This window comes from Populus euphratica, unplaced genomic scaffold, assembly GCF_000495115.2.
Source record: "Populus euphratica unplaced genomic scaffold, PopEup_1.0 scaffold333.1, whole genome shotgun sequence".
Classification (NCBI taxonomy): Eukaryota; Viridiplantae; Streptophyta; class Magnoliopsida; order Malpighiales; family Salicaceae; genus Populus; species Populus euphratica.
The window spans coordinates 150,596-176,317 of record NW_011500224.1 but is presented as its reverse complement, the minus strand read 5'-3'; the positions used below and the strand labels follow the sequence as shown (position 1 = coordinate 176,317).

General features: G+C 33.5%; 3 protein-coding genes across 4 annotated transcripts; 1 reads left to right on the top strand and 2 right to left on the bottom strand.

Annotated features, from left to right (window-relative positions):
- Window positions 1–6,000: 6,000 nt before the first annotated feature.
- LOC105112348 (mediator of RNA polymerase II transcription subunit 1-like) lies at window positions 6,001–12,015 on the top strand. 2 transcript variants are annotated; one of them, XM_011008035.1, is made up of 6 exons: window positions 6,001–6,384; window positions 6,469–7,119; window positions 7,238–7,986; window positions 8,081–8,170; window positions 10,301–11,008; window positions 11,358–12,015. In XM_011008035.1, exons 2-6 carry the CDS (start codon window positions 7,011–7,013, stop codon window positions 11,484–11,486), a joined length of 1,785 nt encoding a protein of 594 aa, XP_011006337.1. In that variant the 5' UTR covers window positions 6,001–6,384; window positions 6,469–7,010; the 3' UTR covers window positions 11,487–12,015. The 2 variants fall into 2 exon arrangements, with proteins under 2 accessions (XP_011006337.1, XP_011006336.1); XM_011008034.1 differs by having other exon boundaries at window positions 6,001–7,119.
- Window positions 12,016–12,691: 676 nt separating this feature from the next.
- On the bottom strand, window positions 12,692–14,012 carry LOC105112353 (putative glucan endo-1,3-beta-glucosidase GVI). The gene is made up of 2 exons (XM_011008039.1): window positions 13,934–14,012; window positions 12,692–13,725 (listed from the first exon to the last, which is right to left on the bottom strand). Exons 1-2 carry the CDS (start codon window positions 14,010–14,012, stop codon window positions 12,782–12,784), a joined length of 1,023 nt encoding a protein of 340 aa, XP_011006341.1. The 3' UTR covers window positions 12,692–12,781.
- A 3,189-nt stretch (window positions 14,013–17,201) lies between these two features.
- LOC105112346 (transmembrane protein 50 homolog) lies at window positions 17,202–19,854 on the bottom strand. The gene is made up of 4 exons (XM_011008033.1): window positions 19,504–19,854; window positions 19,308–19,395; window positions 18,089–18,241; window positions 17,202–17,589 (listed from the first exon to the last, which is right to left on the bottom strand). Exons 1-4 carry the CDS (start codon window positions 19,634–19,636, stop codon window positions 17,556–17,558), a joined length of 408 nt encoding a protein of 135 aa, XP_011006335.1. The 5' UTR covers window positions 19,637–19,854; the 3' UTR covers window positions 17,202–17,555.
- Between the last annotated feature and the right edge of the window lie 5,868 nt (window positions 19,855–25,722).

The following is a 25,722-nucleotide window of genomic DNA, read 5'->3' as shown; positions in this document are numbered from 1 at the left end:
ATTCCTGCGTCTTTTTGGTGAAGAATTGTATGATGCTGTATCAAAGTACGGTGACATTGTATTTGGTATCCAATCAGGTAAGCAGAAGTTTTCTAGTTTTGGTTTAACCCACAATTGGGCAAAATGAAGTATTTTTTGGGAGCTTCCTTATTGGAAGTCCAATCTACTCCGCCATAACCTTGACATCATGCATATAGAAAAGAACGTATTTGAGTATATTTTTAACACCGTCATAGAAATGAAGGAGAAGACAAAGGACAACATCAAGGAAGCTCCCAAAAAATTCTGACTAACTATCAGAATCAAGGAAATTATAGAGCATTTTTTTATAATGTAATATTATGAATCATATTTTATAACACGAAATATTTGTTTATAATTGTTAACTGTTGTTATTGTTTTGTACGGGCAGTTTGCAATTTAAGTGTTTACAGGAGGGTAAATAGGCAATACAAACATAATCTTTCATGCATAGTGCATGATCATTAACGTCTCTAAAGACAAAAACCATCCGTCAATATTTTACTGAGAGTTGCAAAACATTTACTACAAATACCACAATCATTGATGTCTATACTGACGGCTACTGTATCGGTCAACATTTTATAGAGAATTGAAAAATATTTACTGAAAATACCACAAACATCGACGTCTATATCGATGACTACTGTATACATCAGTATTTTATGAAGAGTTGAGAAAAACTTACTGGAAATGCCACAAACACCGATGTTTCTATAGATGGATAATTTTTGTCCGTATTTTACCGAGAGTTGTAAAATATTTACTAGAAATATCATAATCACTGACGTCTCTATAGACGAACACATTCCATCGGTATTTATCGACACAATTCATAATTACCGACAAACTCACCGATGAACTGTGCGAATTTCAAAGGTTGGGTATTAATGCATCTCTAACTACATATAATTACCGATGGACTGCAAAAATTTTGGATGCTCATTTAATATGCTTAATGATTTTATTTTATTTTTTGTTGATTGATTTTTTTTAGTGTAATAATCTTGTTCTCATAACATTGATCATGGGTCTGAAATGTAAATTCAGATTGACATTAGCCTTTATTTAGATCTATTTTGACACCAATTTTCTTTTTCAACTTTAAATTTATTGAAAATTAAGTTTCATGAATTTTTTTACTTTTCTTTATATAAGGTTATGTCAGTTTCATAACCTAAGTCGTTAGTTTGGTGGGCTAATCTAGGTTAACTCCAATATTTTTTTAGGCAATTTTTTCAAGATTGAATAATTTTTTGGCTTCACCCTTCAACACTTTATTTTGTTTGAAAATTGGATTTTATAAAAAAAAATTTCCATTTTGCCTTCTATTTGTTTATCATGTTCGCATGATCTGACTTGTAAAACTTAATGATCTTACTAGGATTTGTTGGTGTTTTATTTTTTTGTTGATTGATTTTTTTATTTCATCCTTTTATATTTGGATTGTTGGAAATTGAGCATCATTATTATTTTTATTTCATTTATATAAGGTTATTCTGACCTCACAACCTTGGTCGCAAGTCTTCCAAGCCAACTTAGGTTGCTTTTTTTCTTATTTTAATTTTTTCAATTTTATCCTTTAGTATTAAGATGTTTTGGAATTGAGTTTCGTGATTTTTTCTTTTAGAAAATATTTTTTATACAAGTCATCATGAATATTTTTCTTTTTAAATTTAGTCCATTTACTATCATTTTTTTATCATATAATTAAATGAAACTATGTTATTGGACTTAATGGGGTCTATGATTTGAGTTAAAGATATTTTCTGCATCTTTAAAATTCATCAGCAATACTTGAATATATTTTTTATGTTAAATTTATTTTTGATTTGGTTTGCAGTTGAGCGCTAGCTAGCTATATCATAAATAAATAAAATCATTGTCATTAATGTATTACTGCATTTCTAGTAACCGATTACACTACCATCTTCCATTGACATAGAAACACAACGCCATGGTTAAATTTAGGCAGCGCTTGAAAATGCGATCAATATTATTTTTCAAAGTGATTTTTACTAGAAAATGCATGAAAGTAATATTTTATTTATTTTTAAAAATTTATTTTTGATATTAGCACATCAAAATGATCTAAGAACACACACAAAAAATAATTTAAAGCTAAAAAAATCAAGATATTTTAAAAAAACATGAACTAGAAAACAAACATAGCCTTTCAAACCACATAATTGAAGCATCACGAAATGACATGCCCACACCCTGTCGTGAGCTATGAAACAAATATGTTTGATAGTGTTATAATTGTGAACAATGTTAGATAAATAATAGAAACTAAATGTGTGATGGAGCCAATATTTCATGATAAAAAAAATTGTGTTGGTGATAAAAAACTTAGAGATTGAATAGAATGATTTGTAGCAATTCATAATATTTTATGAGAAAAGACCCAATTGGGGGTTGGGTGGAGACGCGTCCAGACTTAACTTAAGGGTGGGTATGGACAAGTGGACGTGGACATGTCCCAACTTGGTGTTGGGCGTGGACGCATTAACCCATATACTTTTAATAAAAATAAAAATAAAAATAATTATAAGATAAATAATATTATTTTTATTATAAGTAATAATATTATAATAATAATGGGAAGCAGACACTTAACGCTTGATGTGCCCCAGCACCAAGTGGCGCTTGGTTTGGCCTTACGCCACATGGTGCTAGGGCGACCCTTCCATAGCAATCAGAACCGAGCGTTAAATGGCGGTTGGAAGTGCTTGGTGAGCCAGGGCACGCCAATCCCATGTACAGACATGAGCGCCACGTGGTGATGGGGCTGGCTTGAGGTGAGTCAGCACATTTGGGTCATGGTAAAAGGCCTGATTATCTTGAGTATGAGACGGGGTCCGATTGTCTTGAGTTCAGCATCATACCCTAGCTCAATGGGTCTTGCATTGTCCTAGCACCATGTGGCCTAAGTGACCTTTCCCTAGCAATCAAAACTGAGCGTCATGTGGCGCTTGGGAGTGCTTAGATAAACCAGGGGTGTTATTATTTTTTACATAGATACAAAGTACTATAAATTAAAATAATATAATAATAATTTTATTTTTAATACAAAATATTATAAAAACAGAAAAAGAAGGATATAATTGTCTTTTTATTAAAATATATTTGACATTGAACAAATAATTAAAAAGAAAATAATCAACACAAGTTTTGTGAGGCTAAAAAACATGAGGAGGAGGCACCTGATAAGAGCATTTCCCATACAAGGGCACTCGATGCTTGAATATTGGTAAAAAACCCGACTAGCTATGGCAACTCTAAAACCACGTGGCGTTGGAGAAAGTCCGAGCGCCACCTGGTGCTAAAGCAATCTAATATTCTGGGTAAACCCTAGCGCTTGATTGGCTATAACAACTCCATTGTTATATGATACTCAGGTCCAGACTCGTTTGCGCATGACCACATATATGTTTATATAACAATGTGTTATAGATATTTTTTTTTATAATTTAAAATATTTATATAAAAAATAATATTATTTGTGCTATAAATATTATTATTTTTATAATTAATAGCTTGAATAGTAAAAATATTATCAGTTAGGTATAAATATTAGTATTTTTATTAGAAGCTATAATATTATATTATAATAACAATGAGAAGCAAAAACTTGGCGCTTGAGTTGCCCTTGCGCCACGTGGTGTTAGGGCTGCAGTAGCCAATTAGGCCTTTTACCATGACTCAAGCGCTAGGTGTTACTCGGGTCACCCCCGCACATTGGCGCTCAGGTCTGCCATGTGATGCTTGTGAGTACTTGGGTGAGTCAGGCCATGCAACCCTATTTACATACCCAAGCACCACGTGGTGATAGGGGTGACTTGGGGTGAGTCAGCACATTTGGGTCATGGCAAATGGCCCGATGATCTTGGATATGAGGCAGGGCTCGATTGTCTTGGGTTCGGCGTTATAACCCTAGCCCAATAGGTCTTGCACTGCCCTAACTCGACGTGGCGCTAGGGAAACCCTTCCCTAGCAAACTGAGCGCCAAGTGGTGCTTCGAAGTGCTTGGTTGAGTCAGGGCGTGCCAACCCCACGCACAAACCTGAGTGCCATATGGCGACGAGGGTGGCTATATTAATATAAAAAATAATGTTATTTGTGTTATAAATATTTTAATTTTTCTTATAATTCAGAGTATTACTTTTAAAAATAATATAATTGATGTTACAAATATTATTATTTTATTATAATGAATAGTATTTACGTTAACAATATTATTGTTTGTATTAAAATTTATAATATTTATATAAAAACTAGTATTATTTATGCTATAAATATTATTATTCTATTTATAATTAATAGTATAAATACTAAAAATATTATTATTTATGGTATAAATAATAGTATTTTTATTATAAGTAATAATATTATAATAATAATGAGAAGCAGAAACTCGGTGCTTGGGTTGCCCTTGCACCATGTGGCATTAGGGTTACCATAATTACTTGGATCTTTTGTCATGACCCAAGCAAGGTTGAGTTCGGGGTCAGGGTCCAACCCAAATGGGTTTAGGTAGGGCCATTCCTTAGCCGTAACCTAAAAGGTCGGGTTTGGGTTGAAGTGCGAAACCAATGGGGTAGGAGGTTAGGTCCATGTTAATACCTAGGGGTTTCGGTCATTTCCATTTCAGACCCCAAAAAGATTGGGGTGAGGTCAGAGTGCGGATCCAAGGAGGTTAAAGGCTGAGTCCATGTCGGGACTCAAAGGTGTTTAGGTGCGGGTCTTTGCTATCACAAGCCAAGAGAGTTGAGGGATGAATCTATGGCCAAATTCAATGGGGTTGGGATTTGGATCCTTGCATGGACGAGCTCGAGAGTGTTTGTTTTGGATTTAGGGTCTGCGTTTGTACTCAAAACAGTTAGGTTTTAATGCCTAACCCAACAGAAAAGGGTTTTGCTAATAGACCTTACTGGCTTGGTTGGGTAGCCAACTTGCAAGTATAACCCTAGCACTAAAGCATAACAACCCAAGCGTTAAGTGTTTGTAGTCTAGGGCGCAATTCCTCACATAGCTTTGAAATTTTTGTGGCTAGGAATGGATTGTCTCTGTGTCAGGTGTCTGTACCTGGAGCTCCAGTAGACAATGCCTTTATAAATTATGCAATTTATAATGTAATGAGTTTTGATGAACAATGTCGTTTTTGATATTATTACAGTTTACAATGTAATTAGTAGCTTTATGTAGAATAATATAATTATACTGTTAGCTTTATTTCACCCACCCATGGATGAATTCTGCCAACTGAAGAAACAAATAGAAGACGCTCGAATTAATTACAACCATTCACTACCCAGTTAACACCTTTTTAGTTAATAAACACGGGTTAATCTTCGGATCCGAAAACCAGACGCAGCCTTCTAACACCACAAAACAAAATCACACCAACACAGTATCATGACACGTGCAATGCACGTGCAGGTTCATGTATGCATTAACCAAACAGATCACCATCCATTATTTGTTTTTAAGCCAGGCACCTATTTAGACCTAACACCATGCAAGCCACCGTTTTAAGTTATATAAAAAAAAAAAACTGCCCAAATTATAATTGGATTTTATTTCCTGTATAAAAAAATAAAATAAATGAGAACAAATAACAATATATTCTACCAAAACAAGTAATAATCTCATTATATATTTAGATGTTTGAAAGTATAGCAATAATTGTTTTTTAAAATATTTTTTTAGTATATTAAAATAATATTTTTTATTTTTAAAAATAATTTTTAATATTAACATATTAAAATAATTTAAAAATATTAAAAATAATTTAAAATAAAAATAATAATTTTTAAAAAATACTTTTAAAATATAAAAACCAACTTCACCTAGAAAATGATAATCTATCGGTACAGTCCAGAAAGTCCAAGTCAATTCTAATGTACATATTCGGACTAGGCCCATAAAAGAAACAAATAAAAAGAAAACCATAAAAAAAATATAGTTTTTTTTTTTTCCTTTGAATTAATGATATTTTTAGAAGAAGAGAGAGGGGAGGCTGTTCTTCATACGTTTCATTCTGAGTATCCAAAACTAACAGAAATTACGCCTCTCTCCATCCCCCTCCTCATATAAGCACACAAACAAAACAAAACCCTAATTTCCTCTTAGCAACAGCAACAGCAAAAAGAAAACCCATCGTCTCTCGCATTAACACTGAAATCTGCTTCTTCCTTGTCTGTGTTATTTCTCTCTATAACACTGAAACTCCCTTCCGAAACCTATTGGTTAAAGATTTCTGAGGGAGAACATTTAAAATACAAGATACCCACACTTTACTTTTTGTGGAGCGGTTATTTAAACGATTGCGTTTTGGGATATAGCCTTCCTTTTGTTAGGGTTAGCACTTCTCTCTGTTATCTCTCTGGCCTTGTGCCTTCATCTCGCTCTCTCTAATTCTTGTTGAATTTGTTCATGTAACAGACCCTAGAACATTGCAGTTACGCGAAAAGAGACATTCAAGTGTATTAGCTAGGGTTTCTACTCTCTTTTTTTGGCTTTTTTGGGAGTTTTCATTGAATTTCAAGTGAACTATTATTGGTTTAGAATTTTGGGTTTTCCTTGGTTGGTGCCTTAGGCTTTTTGCTGAACTGGGACTCTTGTTAAAGACGAGGGCCTGTTGAGTGTGTGGTGTTATTATATATATTTGCAAATACATCTTTTGATAAAAGATAGAGGTGTAGAGATAGAGTGGCGTGGTGCCGGTTTTGAATTATGTTTGCTTTTGATTAATTTGTGGTGGAAACTGCCACAGGCTAGATAATTTGTATGTTGGTTAGTTGGTGATTGTTCAATCAGGGTGGTGTTTCTTTCAGGGGAGAAAAAGTAGGGTTAGGGGCTACAAGGTAGTGGTTTTGTATGGGATAATAGTTCTCTTGGGAAGGATAATAGTTCTCTTTGGAGGGGGTGAAGAAGTGTCCTCTTTTTTTTCCTTTTCAATCTGATGATGGTCAGTGCTCGTCCTTATGGAAAAAAGTGAACCCTCTTTAGTACCAGAATGGCTGAAAAGTACAGGCACTGTCTCTGGGGCTGGCAGTTTAGCCCATCACTTCGCATCATCTTCTTCTCACTCAGGTATTTTGCAATTTTGTGTTAGATAAATTTCATATGGTATTGTTTTTGGTCATCTTAAGTGGCTTGCATTAATTGATAGCTTTTGTTATGGGTGCTAATTGTTTAATTTGTTGTATAGATGTCCCTTCATTGGCAAATCACACGAGAAATAGGAGCTCTAAGAGCATAAATGATTTTGATTCCCCTCGCCCTGGCTTTCTGGACCGGACATCTTCATCTAATTCACGAAGAAGTTCTAGCAATGGATCTGCAAAGCATCCTTACAGTAGTTTTAGTAGAAGTCACCGCGATAAAGATCGAGAAAGGGATAAAGAGAGGTCTAGCTTTATGGATAATTGGGACAGGGACTCTTCTGATCCCTTGGGAGGCTTATTAACCAACAGGATTCAGAAGGATACCTTGCGACGTACCAGTTCAATGGTATCGAGGAAACATGTTGAGCTGATGCCTCGCAGAGCTGCATCGGACTTAAAAAATGGGAGTGGCAACACTAACACCAACGGCAATGGTTTGATTTCTGGGGGTAGTTTTGGTAGTAGCAGTCAGAAGGCAGTGTTTGAAAAGGATTTTCCTTCACTTGGAAGTGAAGATAGGCAAGGAGTGCCTGATATAGCAAGAGTTTCATCTCCTGGTATAAGCTCAAGTGTTCAGAGCTTGCCTGTTGGCAGTTCTGCTTTGATCGGTGGGGAGGGATGGACATCAGCTCTGGCAGAGGTGCCCACTATTATTGCAAACAGCAGTACAAGTTCGTCATCTGCTGCACAGACTGTTGTTGCTTCTTCATCTGGGACTTCTAGTGGAATGGCTGGTCTCAATATGGCTGAAACTTTGACTCAGGCTCCATCAAGAACTCGCACTGCGCCACAGGTAACTGAGCAGGGTTCCTTTGCCTTTCCTTCTATCATGTCATTCATAGCTATAGACCATAGTTTGTCTAATGAGATATATTTCAAATCCACAGCTGTCTGTCCAGACACAAAGGCTTGAGGAATTGGCTATTAAGCAATCAAGGCAATTAATACCTGTGACTCCCTCAATGCCTAAGAATTTGGTAAGAGAACAGCATCTGATATTTAAGAGAGCTTGTTTCATAAATGTCCCATTTGGTAGTTTAACCTTGTAGGTCACTGATAAATCATCATACCATGTGCTCTACCTTTTATCTGCTAATTTACCTTTTTTCAACATCTTGTATGTTGCTTGCTGATCAGCATTCACTAATAGAGATTCTGGTCTTCATCTGGAACTTTGGATATTAGTCCTTTGGTGAGGAATTTAGGCCAATTCTGATCTATAATTGATCTTGAATTTTGCCTGCTAATAAAACTAACTTTGATCAAAACCACAAATACAATTGCTTTTGACAGCAGACCTTTTAGTTGGATTAGTTGATTGATTGCCTTAGTTCCTTTTGCAAGGAATTTAGGCCAATTTTGATCTATAATTGATCTTGAATTTTGCCTGCTAATAAAACTACTTTTGATCAAAACCCCAAATACAATTGCTTTTGACAGCATACCTTTTAGTTGGATTAGTTGATTGATTGCCGTAGTTCCTTGTTATGATTATTTTAAATGGAATGTTATCTAGGTTACCTGATTATCCTTTTGAGTATGAGACTATGTTCTGTTGCTCTCTTCTTCATGTAGTTTGCACTCATCCATACAGACTATGAGTACGTGCATGCATGCTGCACTCTGCACCGTACATGCCCATCTTCAAACATCCCATGGGTATTGTATGATTAAATGCATTTTGCTAGCTTGATGCTCTGTTATAGACCTGAATGCTTGTGTTTCTGTTGTATGATCACGCTGCCATGGGGGATTTCAAATTATGTTTTTCTGAGAATGCTGGAAGTTTAGGCTTCTAGTGTACTTCAGTCTCTTAGTTCTGTGGGTGTGATTTGCTTTGGCTTTTGTGGAAACCTTCTTTCTATTGTTCATTTGAGGTTTTTTTTTTTTTTTTTTTTGTATAAGTTTCATTAGCTCGCGTTTCTTATGGTCAACTCTTTTTGTATCCCCATCTACTTATTTTTAGTACGGACCCATTATTATACCACTGAAAGTAAAGGATATTCAACCATGGGACGTGAAACCTTAATTAATGTCATTTATTTCTAATACATCTTTTTTTGTGTGTTTTTGACTGGTAAAGCTTGAAGCATGCTCTCACTTTTGTGTCTTTTGCAAACCTTTAGTTTCTGTTGCCTTTCTGTATTGATGCTTAGGTTATGTTAACTCTCAAGTATCGGTATGGGTTTGTATATCCATGTACAAGGAGCACAGAATGATGTTTGGAGGATAATATGAAGTTTTTTTTAATTTTTCTACGAACAGATCTTGTGTATTTTTTGTGCAAGTATGAAAACTTTGTTAATGTTGAGGAACTATTATCTATAGTCGACAATAGTTCCTTGTCTACTACAGTTAGCCTCTTTCTCCTGCTTGATTGTTCCGAGTCGTGAATTGTACAGGTTCCTTTTTTGCTTTGTATTTGACCTTTGTGATTCAGGTTTTTGACTGAGTTATAACTTACCCAGTGTTATAGAGGCCAGACGAGGCGCTCCAGTCAAGGCCACAACGCCTTTATTAGCCTCAGGCAATGAATTTCAATGAAGTGCTGCCTAGGCAAGCGCCTCTTGAGTGGGTGCTAGGTCTTAAAGCAAGCGCCTGATTGAAATACTTATTTTTCCATGTTGATTTTTTCTTTTAATTGATATATGTTTTGACCTATTTTGTTTTAAGGGTGAAAAATATAACTTTATATGACCATGTTATGGTATTTTATATTCTTTTTTGATTTTTTAATGATCTGATCTTAATTGGGAAGACATACATTTTAGATTTATATAATATAATATAATATTGTACAAATATTTTTTTAATCTATGGCATATCGCCTTGGTTCATTCGGGCGAGTGCCTCGGGCATTTTACATGCTTGGTGCCTTTTAACGCCTTTCGCCTTTGACAACACTGAACTTACCATGTTTCAATGTCAATGCATCGGTTTGTATGGAGTTAGCTAGTTGTCCAAGATGTCAATAACCAAGTTTGAATGATGACACATGCAGACAGTGGTTATTTGACATTTGTGATTACTGCGGCCCTTGATTCTTCTTCCTTACCTTGTGAACCACAAAAATTGTGGGTAACCATTTGCTAATTTTCTTTCCTCAGGTTCCCAGTTCTTCTGATAAATCGAAGCCTAAAACAGGAATCAGGCCTGCTGAGATGAATACGGCTGCCAAGAGCTTACACCAGCAGTCTTCTTCATTGCACCTGGCTAATCAATCTTCTGTAGGGGTAAATGTCAAATCTGATGCTCCTAAGACATCTCATGGGAAGCTTTTTGTTCTCAAACCAGTATGGGAAAATGGTGTCTCCCCTTCTCCAAAGGATGTTGCTAGTCCAACAAATACTTCCAGCAGAACTGCAAATAGCCAACTTGCTGCTCCTTCAGTTCCATCTGCACCTGTGAGGAGTTCAAACAACCCAAAGCTTTCTCTAGGGGAGCGTAAGCCAACTAGCTTGACTTTAAATTCAGGATTTGGTGGGGAAAAGAGAGCCCAGACCAGGAATGATTTCTTTAATGACCTGAAGAAGAAAACTGCTATGAACACTTCTTCAGTTGCATATTCAGCATCTGTTGTTTTGTCTCCCACCAGTGAGAACTCTTGTGAAGTAAACAAGGAACCTGTCAGTGCCCCGAGTCCTCATGCTATTCAGAACGGTGCTGAATTGATTAGCAATGGTGGGAGTTTAGAAGAGGTTCAAAGATTTTCCGAGGAAGAAGAGGCTAAGTTCCTTCGTTCTCTTGGGTGGGAGGAAAATTCAGGGGAGGATGAAGGACTCACAGAGGAAGAAATTAATGCCTTCATTCAGGAGGTAAATACCAAGAGCTCATTCCTTGTTTTTCCATCTAGATATTACTCTGCTTAGGTTTTAAGAAGTTTGAAAGTGCCCATTTGATATTTTATGTGGAGTGCTTGTGTTCTTTTCCACTTTTACTTTGGGGGCATAAATTTGTCAAACTTTTGGTTGCAACTGCTTCAGGTTGTTAACCCCATTTTTAGTTTCATGCAACCAAGTGTAGTCACTTGACTAGCCGGGTGAAAGTTGGAACAGTGATCGCCCAATTTTTTTCAGATCATCCTGGTCAGGGGCTTCTGTTGAGAAGTCTCTTGTTATGAATTTTAAGTGCTGCTGTACTCATTTTCATGATTTCACCTTGCAGTATGTTACAAAGAAGCCATCCCTGAAAGTGTGTCAAGGCATGCAACTAAAGCTGAATGAGTGTCATGCTGCGACTTTGGGAGGATCTTCCCTTGCATCCAGCTCCTCTGACTCTGGATCAGATGCTTAATGCTGTTCTCTGAAATAGTAGACCCAGAAACTCCATTTTTTGATGACAGGTGGCTAGTTTCTTTTTCCCTTTGCTTTCTTTTTAAGAAGGCTGGTAAGTTGCGAATAGGAGGGGGTGGATTTTTGGTTGGAACCCTTGCATTTTGCAAATGGTGCAATAAGTTACGGATGCCCCAATCCTGCCTTCCCAACAGGGGGTAATTTTTCAAGGTGTTACGGTTGGTTCGGGAGAGGGTAGGTTAGAGGCTGTGTCGTCTGGGAGAGATCGCTGCGTCATTCGGGGGGGTATTTGGTCTTTTTACTTTACATCTCTAGAGGGTTTGATTTTACAAAGAAAAGCTTATGGTGTTTTTGTCAAATTTTACGAGAAAAAAAAAGAGGAAATCAAAAGGGCTCCATTTTTAGTTTAGTTCATGTTTTATACCAAGTATTTTTGGTGCTGTCGTTTCATTTTGAGCAAATCATGTCAATATTTTTTAGGCACAAATTGCACATGAATAAGAAGAAATCTTAGTCCTGAATTTAATTTATTTTCCGTTGTTATCATATTACCCTATTGTTTTTAGACACCCCCTCCCCCCCAAAATAATAATAATAATAATAATAATAATAAATATCAATTGGCTTGCCGAGATTGATGCGCCCGCCCTCCTTTGTTCAAGCCATGTTTAGGTGTATGGTCAATTCGTGCTCAAAATAGTAATAATACGAAAACGGGTCCCGGCACAAATTAAGTACTTTATTTTTATAAATATTCAGGAGCATTTTTTATTTAAATTTCCCATATTAGTTTAATTTTAACAAAGTAATTGTTGATACCATTTTCTTGAAGAATATAATCAACCACGAAAAAAATGGTAACATTTTAACCATCGTCAATCTCTAAAAACCTCTGGTAGTTGGAAGGTTACGTTAGGGGCTTTTAAAGAATCTATTTCAGCCTCCAAAGTCCATTAGCCAGCAATCACGGGACACGCTGCCTTATCCATGGGCATTTATTTTAAGATGGTAGTAATTTCATTTAAAGATATATTAAAATAATATTTTTTATTTTTAAAAAATTATTTTTAACTTTAAAACAATTTAAAAATATAAAAAATTATTTTTTTTAGAAACACTGCTACAACTGAACCATTAATTCCCGGTGCCAGCTCAAATATCTTCACACAAGAATGTAAGTGCTCTGACTCATGAAGAACTGTAGTTATTTTGTTTGTTTATTTATTTGCTCTAAACTGGTCTGATCACAAAGTCTTAGAAGTAGGTGGTCATTTCCCAACAAATACCGCAACCATTTCACCAAAACGGGTAGACTGGATTCATGTTCGGATAAAAGAACCCGAAGTTTTGCTCAACTGCGCCTTGTTTCAAATTCTCATTGAACATTGCGAACAGGAACGTTTCCATGATTTCTCCCGGCCTCCTTGGCGTCCCGTTTGTCAGCACATGATTCACTAGGTTCCGATTGTAGATCATTGCGTTATCAATGCTTGTGTAAGGATCATTCCCAGCACTTGGCCATCCACTCTCCCCTATAGCAACTCTTAAACCAGGATAGCCAATTCTTTCCAACGCTGCATGAAACGCATCAACCATGGCATCGAAGAGATCATAATAGAGGAAGCTCCCATCGATCACCACTGGAGTGGTTGCAGCAAACAAGGCATAGTCCGCGGAAACTTGTGATGGATTTGAGGCATAGGCAAAATAAGGATACACATTGATCATGAGTGGTGCATCAGAACCGGCTAAGATGCCGGCAACAGCGATCATAACATCAGTTATATCGCTACTGAAAGCACCAGCCGATGGAGGGTAGGAGGCTTCAAGAGCATTTCCTGGTATTGCAGTCGTCACTGTGACATTGGCCAGCCCGATTGCTGCAAGTGAATTGCGGGTGTTGGCTATTGCTGCGGGGACGTAATTGGCAAGCGGGCCCGGGATCACTTCATTGCCTAATATAATCCAACGAAATAGCACATCACTCATGTAAGGGGCGATATTTGTGTTGACCCACGCATCGGCTGCACCAGGCCTTTGAGCAATGTTTGCCAAGTCTTCATTTAAAGGACATAAAGCAACAGCAAGTCCTGATCCTCTCAATGCTTCAAGCACATCAGGTCTCGGCTCGTAAAGTCTAATGAATTCGATTCCAGATCTCTTATAGAGACCTACCACCTCACTTGGAGGTGGAAGGTCATTCCCATTTAGTCCATAGCAAACACCAATAGGGAGAGAACCTGCAATTTATCATATATCAAACGTTAAGATAAGAACTTCCAACCAAGAATCTTCCTGTTGGTAATCTGTGATACAAACTCTTTCTGTACTAATGCTGGTAGATAAACTAATTAATTATGTGAAAACAAGAGATTGAAAACTTGTGATTATCTTGTTAAAACAAAGTCAAGCGTGTTTTCAGTGCTAGTTGCAGGAGAGTGATCTTACTGGAAATGGAAAACTGGTGAGCCGCCAGTAGTATTGTTGTAACGAGAATGAACCTGCACAATGAGCTCATCAACCCCATTTGTTTATTTTTATCCTCAAACCTCTAATTTAAGCAGGCAAGGGATGTAACTGAATACCGCATGCCTCTCCATCTACATTTAGCAGTGTATATATAGGAGGAGGAGTGCCCTTTACCCCTGTAGACGGCTGTTTCTAACAATTTAATGCCATTGCTTGCACTCTAGATTGTTTGTTTTAATGAATCATTATCATCTGCTTTTGAACACGAGTAATTAATCTTAGTGCCAGTTCTAGCAAGACCATTATGAAATTTAACTATTTATTGGCTTCTCGTTAAGATTTTGTGAGGTCCAGCTACGTTCTTGCTTACAAGGAAAACAGAGCAAGCTGTACCCACTTGAGCTGTTAACGCTGCAAGGTTCTTGCATGCCCTTAGTCTATCCTGTTTGGATTGACCATCTGGAAATGATTTATCAGAAAATTAACAAAAACCGAAATCCAATTAATATTAAAGAACTAATAGCAAATCATTCTAGAGTTTCGTTTGATAATTTAGAGTCTTTTTTTTTTCTAGTTTTTATCTATGCTTGAGAAGTGTTTGGTAGGAATTTTAATATTATATTACTTGATTTTTATTGAAAGTGCAAGGTGATTTCATTTTAAAAAAAAAATAATGAGAAATGATTATTTTTTAGATAAAAAGTTATTTATTATATTTAAAAGATAGAAATAACGTGAAAAATTGTTAATAACAAAAATACATTGCATAAATGATATCAGTTAAATTATACAATATTTTTATTTACTTAAATAAGCATGTAACGTATTAATTCTTGCTTTTCTTCTTTTTTCGCTTATTTTATTTGATTGATTCTATGTGTCATTAAAAGTAATTATTAAATTATACAGTATTCCTATTTATAATGTTTTAAATCATATTTCTTTTCTTTTTTTGCTTGTATTATTTAAGAAATTTTATTTTGTCAATGAAAGAAGAATTCGTGCTGTTATTTTTTATTAAAAAAAACCTTAAATTTAAGTTATATCTATAATAATAATTTTAATTGATTATTATAACTATAAATCACAAAATAATTAGGTGACCTTAGTCCTAATACAGCACAACATATTAAAGCAGTTATAGCATCATAATAATCATAGCAAATACTAAATAAACTCTCAAATTTTTAAATTCAAATGATTATTTAGCTATAATATTCTTATTTATTCTTGTTAAATTAATAATTCATTATAAATTACTGATAAGCAATATAAATTTTAAAATATATCAATTTTAAATTAAAAAATACTTTTACTTGAAGATGCTTACTAAAAAATTAATATAAAATATTTCAAGAATTTCGTACAATATATAAATTAAATTCTTGAATTTAAACACTTCTTTTACATAAAATGCTTCTTTCATCCATCATTTATCACTTTGTCTATTATGCACATTCTCAAAACTACTTTTATTTGGAAATAGAATAGTAGTGAATTTATACTATATTTGATATATTTGATATGATTTTTGTAAATTGATTTAAATTTTTTTTTTAAATTTTGATTCAAAAAAAGAAGACATAAGTATATTTGGTCAGAATTAATTTTAGATTGAATTAAAATTTTTAGTCAAAAATCTTAACTTCGTACTTATAAATTTGACCTTATGCTACCTTTCTTCTTTAAGAAAGTTATTTTAAATTACTTTTACCAAACATATTTGTAACTAAACTCATTTTTATCATATAATTTATTTATAAAAAAAATTAACTGTAACTTAAAGTTTAAAATTATAATTTAAAAATGATATATAGCATACTATTAATTAACAAAATTTAAAACTCCTTGAAAAATCATTGATGACCCAGGTTTAATTTTAATTATACTGTTTACTGGAATGGGCTATTAGGAGTAATGGGGTTTTTTTTATAAGGCTCATTAATTATTATTAAATTGATTTGAAATAATTAGCCTTTATATATTTTGAAAATATGATAGAATGATTTAATTATTCTTTAAAGCAAAAAAATTAAAACCGACACTTAGAGTTTTTTTTCATTTTTCATTTCAATTTTTTTCATTATCCTTTTAATTTTTCATTTGTTAAATTATTTTTTTCAATTTAACCCTTCAATAAAAAAATTATAGTTGTCCCCTAATTTATGTTTTATTTTAATTTTTATCTTTATTTTTTTAATTGTTCTTTTGCTAAATTGATTTTTTTTTAATTTCACCCTTCAATAAAAAAAATAGTTGTCCTCTAATTTATTTTTGATTTTCATATTGATCTTCATTCTTTTAATTTTTATTTTTTATTTTGGATCCTTTTGTATAGTTTTGCTTTTCAATTATATTCTTTAACATGTGATTGATTCAAATTCACCTTCAATTAAAAAAAATAGTTGTTCTTTATTTTTAATTTTTTCAATGATGATTCTCATTCTATTAATCGATATTTTTTTGTTTTTTGATCTTTTTGTAAAGTTTTTTTTAATTTTAGTATTTAATATTTTATGAATTAAAAATTAAACTTTTGTGATTTTTTTAAATGAAGATATTTATGATCTAATCAGCTAAGTTATAGATTTAGAAAATTAACACAAATTATTTTTGTTTCATTTATTTTATTTTTAATTTTATTATTTGATTATAGTTTTTTAATAAAAAGTTTATTTTATCATATTGTTATAGTTTCGTAATTTTAATCATGAATTTTTTAAAGATTAATCCAGATTATCTAAATTTAATTTATTTTCAATTATTTTTTACGGGGAAAAAAACCCCACCATGCCGCGTGGGTAATGTCAACATCTAGGAATTGACTATAAAATTGAGAATCAAACTCTTTCACGCGCTTAAGAACTGCAGCTGAGGACATCTTAACTTCAGCATGAAAAGACGAACAGCTCTTGAGATTTTCTTCATGTCCGATTGCTGGAGAATTGACACCACTATAGATATCTCACAACGGGAAATTTCTTTCCAAAGTTCCAGAAATTGTTGTTGGGCACAAATCGCATGAACTTCCCATGTTATTTATTGTTGGATCAGCAAAAGTGGAATTGAAGATATAATATTTCATCATATAGTCATTCCACAGGAAAGGGGGGATTTGGCTGTCGAATATGAAGTTGCAGCTTTGAAAAAGATACCAGCAATTAGAATTCACATGAAAAGGTCATAACAAGGAAAACGACATTACAAAACAGGGAACAGACAAGAATAAGAGCATGAGATCCAAGGAGGATTGAAAGTGGACATGGCTATTTTCAGCATTCTAGGTTCAAACTGAGACTAAATGATTCGTGTGACCAACCTGAAAACAATTGAATTTGGCTTCTGCACAAAGGCAGCATTGAAGAAACACCAGAGTTTATGAGATTTCACTTTCTTATGTACCAAACATCTCAAATTCCAGAAAAGTTGCACGGGTCTTTCTTTTTTTTTTATGCTCGAGAATGTGAGCACAGGATAAACATTTGCACGAGGTGGAACTATGTTCTGTCCTGTGGATTGAATAATTACTGAAACAAACACAGCCAACTCCCTCTGTCATAATTCCAAGCTCCAACAGGCAGCACATATATATCATCATAACTCATTCCGAGTATGAAGTCCAACAAATTAGCCCACTGCAGAAAACAAGAAAGAATGGAGATGTCGATTAAAAAATGAGAAAGACAGGAGACAAATGGTAAATCCAAATTCGTTCAGGTAATATCAAATAACATCTCTAAAATGGACATGATTGTACATGAGAATTCCATGCAGGCGTTATGCCTACTTGTGTCTCCTGTGTGAATGTGTTATTGTCACACAGAGAGGTGGACCAGCAGATCCACATGGCAAACTTTTCATTGCTCAAATCAACATGCACAGATTTATCATCTAAAATCTAACACTGCATGTTTTTCAAAGGCTAGGCAAAGTAATTGTAAGAAAGAAAAATTAAAGGACCACTTTAACAAGACCATCCAAAAATGTCAGACCAGGAACCTGAATATCTCGAGAAATTCTTCAGGCACTTCTAAAAAATAAAGGCAAAGGAGAAGCAGTTTATGGCTAAGCAAAGGCACCAACATCATGACCTAAAGATATGCAACAGATGAGAGACGCCAGTAAACCATTTACCTGATCAGCACAAACACACACTGCAAGACGCCAGCAGTTCCTGTCCACACTGAAGGACCAGTTTTGACAATTGAATCTTGTATCAATAAGCCCACTGATGCTGCTAAAGAGACGAAGGAGACAACATATGCAAAGAAAAGCCAGAGCTTCAATCTGCAATTAAGAGAAGGATTAGGAAGCCCAAAAGCCAAATGGAAAGTTAAGCCATTTCCATCTAGACACCACAGAATGAAACAAATGTGGCAATGGCTAGAAGAAATTCACAATTATTTCAGAAAGAGATAGAGGGAGAGAGTCTAAATTTTCGATCCAAATCTTCTAGCATAAAAGAATTGACATAATAAATTAATTGTGCTGTATCATCAAAGGTTTCAAAATCATTCTAACATAACCACAGTCAATTCCATTGAGAACCTCTGCCCTTGGAAAGGAAGGAAAAACAAGAGCTTCTAGCAGTCATGCTCCAGAGAAAATAACATCAAACTCAAACAAAAACTGTCATATCTCCTTTATTTTTTCTTTTCATACAATTATTAAAACATAAGAAATTCCTGTACATGAGAAGAGGTAGTTCTCAGGGTCATACTTGTATATCACATCAATGTAGCATAGCTTATGAAAAATGTAAGTATTCAATTACGTGGTAAAGATCCCATTTAGACATCATTTACTAAGATTAAAACAGCACCAAAAAATCTCAAGAGCAACAGTTGAAGTGCAGGTTGAAACAACAAGAGAAAACAAAACAAGCATCAGAAAGATTGTGATGCCCATCCGCAGGCAGGCAGTCCACTAAAAAACGCTAAGCATAGCAGTGGGTTTTAAGAAATACACTGGAGAAAATATGTGCAATGGTCACCACTATACTCCACTATAAGAGTGGTAACGCTAATTTATATTAAAATCACAGCTTTTAACGCATCAGCATTGCAGGAATCAACGCAAGATAGCAAAATCATTATCAGAATAGTAAATAAACGCTCGTGGTGTTCCAATACACGGTGTGCTAAATAAACTGATAGTCCAAAAATCTCCCTTCAAAGTAAAGCCCCCGGAACCAGCAGGAAAAAAAAATCAATTTAACAAGACAATCCAATTTTCACTGGGGCTTCTAACAGAAGAAAATCAAAATAATTGAAAAATTAAAATAACATCAACTAAAGGAAAAAAAAAGAAGAATAAGCAACTGAGAAACAAAGAGAGATGGAAAATTGCAGACCTCCACTCGCCTTCCTCGTAAGGAGAGTAATCAATATCCTCTTTTCTAACGCAATTAAACATCAGAGAAGCAATAGATGCAAATATGCCTGCAGTTGCGAAGCCCTAAAAATCAATCAATCTACATAAAAACACATGTAATTGTATACTGAAATTGAGAGAGAGAGAGAGAGAATTAAAGAGAAAGGGGGGTTGACCAGGGAGGTAGTGAACGACGGAGACTTTAACAGAGCTACAAACGACGGCGTCGATCCAAAACCACCATCCCGCGCCAAATACCGCGCCAGCGACTCCAGGACCGAAGATTGCCCACAGCTCCGGTAAATCCATTTTCCTCTCTCTCGATTGCTTCTTTTCTTCTTTTTTTTGCTACTAAGTAAAATTAAGAAAAGAAAGGAAAAAACAAACAAACAGTGGACGCTGGTTAGTGATTGACTGTTGTTGCTGCTTGAAGTTCTAGGCTGTCATGAATTGCGTTTAATTTGCTGTCTATAATGGAATGATTACTGGCAAATTACACGCTAATAGCGATGGTGTTAGGTTGTGAACGCATTTTTTTCTGTCTTCCTTCAAATTTCATCTGCAGATTAAAAAGAAAATTACCATAATATCCTCTAGTTTGGTCAAAATTATATCAAATTTTAAAAATTTACAATTTACATCACAAATTTTATACGCTCATTAACCCTTAACATTCAAGTAAAAAAATTAACAAAAATATATGATTATTTATTTAATGACAAAAATATTGTAAATTCGTGTTAAATAATGCAATTTCCAATCAAGAATATTAAATTAAGAAAAGAATTTTTATGACCAGTGGTGAAAATTCTTAATTAATTGGTACAAATTCCTTGTATAAAGTAAAAAAATAAATTTATATGTTAAAATTAACGGTGATAGAAGATTTGATAGAAATACCCCATCATATATTAAATGGGTGGCATTGTTATAAATATAAAAAAAAATAAAAAAACTTGGTTAAAATATTACGAAAGTTAGTGAAGTTTTGAAAATTTAATAAGGTCATAAAAAAATAAAAAAAAAATAGAAAGATATATGTAAATTAAATTATCAAAAATTAAGTTTTATGAACTTAAAATTTTGAGTTCTACTTTATATATATGGAAAGGTAAGACATAGGCCTACAATATTCATATGGAGCCCAAGATCTAAAAAGGTCATTTTCAAGTCCAAATTGTTGCAACAACAAATAAGCCCCAATCTGTCCTCCAGCCCGAGCACTGTTCAATACTTTAGCCATATCTGGAGTTTTAAAAGTTGAAATAAGCTGAATTTTTTACACAAGAAAGCTGAGACAATTTCCTATAACTTTCATGTTTTCAAGTGGCTCCAATTTTGACGTTATCAATGACGTTTTGGGCAGATAAGAGAAGATAAGGATTGTCACCAAGTCAAGAGTTGGTCACCCACTCATTAATTAGTCATCAAATCAATAGTTCTCAATTTTGGCCTATAAAAGGAGGCATTTGTCATGCATTTAGGCATCTTGGTCTTCAGATCAAGATCATGCTCTCGCTTTCTCTCTTCGTATTTTTTTTGTAATGTTTATGTTTGCTTTCATTAATATCAAGTTTATGCATTTCATTTCCTTTCTTTTACTTAGTTAACTTTTATCTTATTTATGTTCATATTTTGTTTATTTATTTTTCATTCTTTCATTATGTTTAGCTAAGTTTATTATATCAAAGTGAAAAGGTTACATGACACGACTAAAAGATTGATGTCTTCTCCCAAGTGCAGGAGTGTCGAAGTAATAAATAACCCGGCAAGACCGGGATCGAACTACAGGGAGGTTAATTGTACAAATTATAAATAACAATTATAAACAACAACAACAGTAACAATAACAACAACAATAATGTTAGTGTCAATAATAATAGTAGTAGTAGTAGTAGTAGTAATAAAGAAGAAGAAGTTGATGAGAACTTTGAGATGAAAAATTAACGTAAGGATTAAACAATGATAAAAACAAATGTCAAGGTTAGAGGTTCCACTAATGATATGTCAAACAAGTATAGTATAAACTCTTATTGGTCAATTGGAAACCACACACAAAGAAGGTTCCAATCTGATTATAGATTGTTAACATGATTACATTAGTCATCTTATTCAATTAATGCTAATACTTGTAAATCTCGTCAAGCATTCATGATTATAACTTATGTTAACAACAAATCAAGTTCCTTTCATAGCTCAGGTGTCGGTTATACCATACAGTATGGGATATGAAAGTACCAAGCATTTGTTGTACCAGGTCTTATACAACATAAATCAAGATTAGTCATTTAACAAGCAAAGTATTAAAGAGTGAACAAGATAACAAATACAAAACATGTTTGTATCAAACATTAAAGTCCATATTAAGTTTACACTATACTTATTCTTACACCATTAGTATAACCTTTTCACCTTGACATAATTAACTTAGCTAGACATAATGAAAGAAAGAAAAATAGATAAACAAAATAAGAACATAAAAGTTAACTAAGTAAAGGAAAATGAAATGAAAGGCATAAACTTGATATTAATGAAAGCAAAGCATAAACATTACAAAAAATACAAAGAGAGAAAGGAAGAACATGATCTTGATCTAGACACCAAGATGCCTAAATGCATAGCAAATGCCTCCTTTTATAGGCCAAAATTGGGAACTATTGATTTGATGACTAATTGATGAGTGGGTGGCCAACTCTTGACTTGGTGACAATCCTTATCTTCTTTTGTCTGCCCAAAACGTCATTGATAACGTCAAAATTGGAACCACTTGAAAACATGAAAGTTGTAGGCAATTGTCTCAGCTTTCTTGTGTAAAACATTCAGCTCATTTAGAGTTCTAGAACTTTAGATATGGCTAAAATACTAAAAAGTGCTCGGGCTGGAGGACAGATTGGGGCTTCTTTGTTGTTGCTACAATTTGGACTTGAAAATGGCCTTTTTAGATCTTAGGCTCCATATGAAAGTTGTAGGCCTATGTCTTACCTTTCCATCCATATAAAGTAGACCTAAATCTGAGATTTATAGCTCCAGATATGACCCAATTACTGAACAGTGTTCCGGTTTGGATTGCACCGACATCTCTTTTCTAATTTTGGTCATCTCTTTGCCCTTGCAATTTAAGTTCTTAAAGTCATCAATCAATCCTTTCATTTATGTGATAGGCCTGCATTTAAAATGAATATTTACCACAAATTAAAGGTATCTTATATTATTAGATATATTATTATAAAACATGCTTTAGTTAAGGAGTTATTGATACTTCAAGTGCAAAATGATGATATAAAACCATGATAAAAATCTATTTTGCTTTCTTTCATTATGTCTAGCTAAGTTAATATTTTTAAGTACTAATCATTACACTAATGGTGTAAGAATAAGTATAGTGTAAACTTAATATGGACTTACATGTTTGATACTAACATGTTTTCTATTTGTTATCTTCTTCACTCTTTAATATTTTGCTTGTTAAATGACTAATCTTGATTTATGTTATATAACACTTAGTACAACAAATGTCTGGCACTTTCATAGCTTATACTATATGGTATAACCGACACCTGAGCTATGAAAGGAACTTGATTTGTTGTTAACATAAGTTATAATCATGAATGCTTGACGAGATTTACAAGTATTAGCATTAATTGAATAAGATGATTTGCAAGTATTAGCATTAATTGAATAAGATGACTAATGTAATCATGTTAACAATATATAATCTGATTGGAACCTCCTTTGTGTGTGGTTTCCAATTGAAAAAGAAAAGTTTATACTATACTTGTTTGATATATCATTAGTGGAATCTCTAACCTTGACATTTGTTATTATCATTGTTTAATCCTTACATTAATATTCTATCTTCAAGTTCTCATCATCTTCTTCTTCTTCTCTTTCTTTATTATTATTATTATTATTATTATTAGTACTACTACTACTACTACTACTAGTATTATTAGTATTATTATTGTTATTATTATTATTGTTGTTGTTATTGTTACTATTGTTGTTGTTTATAATTTGTACAATTAACTTTCTTGTGGTTCGACCCTGGTCTTGCTAGGTTATTTATTACTTCGACACTCCTGCACTTGGAAGAAGACATCAATCTTTTAGTCGTGTCAATCATGAACTTACAGCTTCTGCAATTGAGCAACTAATGATTGGGCAAGCTTCATATAAAAAAAAAAGAAAAATTATATTTTTTATTTTTTTTCCTTTTGGTTTTTTTTATTCTAGACTTTTAATTATTTATTGACATCTTCTTTGACTCATTTTTTATTTCTTAAGAAGTATAAATGAGTACATTGACTTTGGTGACAAAACATTCAAATGCTCTCATTGCAAGGCTTTTTTCTGGTTGATAAAAAGATTGCACACTCAACCAAAACCAATCCACAATTCTCACTCTGTTGTCTTGGTGGAAAGATTAGGCTTTCACGATCATTATTGACACCTCATGTTCTTGATGAACTTCTAGACCCTATATTTGGTAAAGCTTCTAAGAAATTCCGCACAAATATTCGAGCCTATAACTCTATGTTTGCTTTTACATCCATGAGGGCTAATATAGATCACTCAGTCAATCATCGACCTGGGCCCTATGTTTTTAAGATAAATGGCCATTGTCATCATTTAATGGGTTCTCCTTTTCCTTTTGATAGAGAGACTCTAAAATTTGCATCATTTAATGGGTTTGCCTTTTTCTTCTGATAAAGACACTCTAAAATTTGCTCAACTTTATATTTATGACACTACAAATGAAGTTGCAAATCGACTAGCTCCGTTTCCACATGAGAGCTCTGCTTCAAATTTAGATGAATATGTTGTCAAGAATCTTATTGATATACTTAATTCAACAAACTGTTTAATTGCCTTATTTTGTCATGCTTCGCAAAGGCTATTGATGTCTGACAATCTTGGATATAAACTATGGTTGCTTGGTCAATGAACTCATGACTCAAGGAAGTATAATGACCCATCTTCAAATGATATTGGTGGCTTGATTGTTGGAGATATTGGTGATTATTGACACGACTAAAAGATTAATATCTTCTTCTAAGTGTAGGAGTGTCGAAATAATAAATAACCCGACAAGACTAGGGTCAAACCACAGGAAGGTTAATTGTATAAATTATTAATAATTATAAACAACAATAATAGTAACAACAACAACAACAATAACACTAATAATAGTAGTAGTAGTAGTACAAATAATAATAATAATAATAAAGAAAAAGAAGGAGAAGAAGAAGATGATGATGAGAACTTTGAGATGGAATATTAATGTAAGGATTAAACGATGATAATAACAAATGTCAAGGTTAGAGGTTCCACTAATGGTATGTCAAACAAGTATAGTATAAACTCTTATTATTCAATTGGAAACAACAGACAAAGGAAGTTTCAATCAGATTATAGATTGTTAACATGATTACATTAGTCATCTTATTCAATTAATGCTAATACTTGTAAATCTCATCAAGCATTCATGATTATAATTTATGTTAACAACAAATTAAGTTCCTTTCATAGCTCAGGTGTCGGTTATACCATGCAGTATGGGCTATGAAAGTGCCAAGCATTTGTTGTATCAAGTGTTATACAACATAAATCAAGATTAGTCATTTAACAAGGAAAGTATTAAAGAGTGAACAAGATAAAAAATACAAAACATGTTAATATCAAACATTAAAGTCCATATTAAGTTTACATTATACTTATTCTTACACCATTAGTGTAACCTTTTCACCTTGATATAGTAAAATTAACTAAACATTATGAATGAAAGAAAAATAAATAAACAAAATAATAATATAAATAAAATAAAAGTTACCGAAATAAATGAAAGGAAATGAAAGGCATAAACTTGATATTAATGAAAGCAAAGCATAAACATTACAAAAAATACAAAGAGAGAAAGCAAGAGCATGATCTTAATCTGAAAACTAAGATGCCTAAATGCATGAAAAATGCCTCCTTTTATAGGCCAAAATTGGGAACTATTAATTTGATGACTAATTGATGAGTGGGTGACCAACTCTTGACTTGGTGACAATCCTTATCTTCTCTTATTTGCCCAAAATATTATTGATAATGTTAGAATTGGAACCACTTGAAAACATGAAAGTTGTAGGAAATTGTCTCAACTTCCGAAGAAAATAAATGAAGGTCATTTAGAGTTTTAGAACTCTAGATATGAAAAGAACTTGATTTGTTATTAACATAAGTTATAATCATGAATGCTTGACGAGATTTACTAGTATTAGCATTAATCGAATAAGATGACTAATGTAATCATGTTAACAATCTATAATCTGATTGGAACTTCCTTTGTATGTGGTTTCCAATTGAATAATAAGAGTTTATACTATACTTGTTTGGCATACCATTAGTGGAAC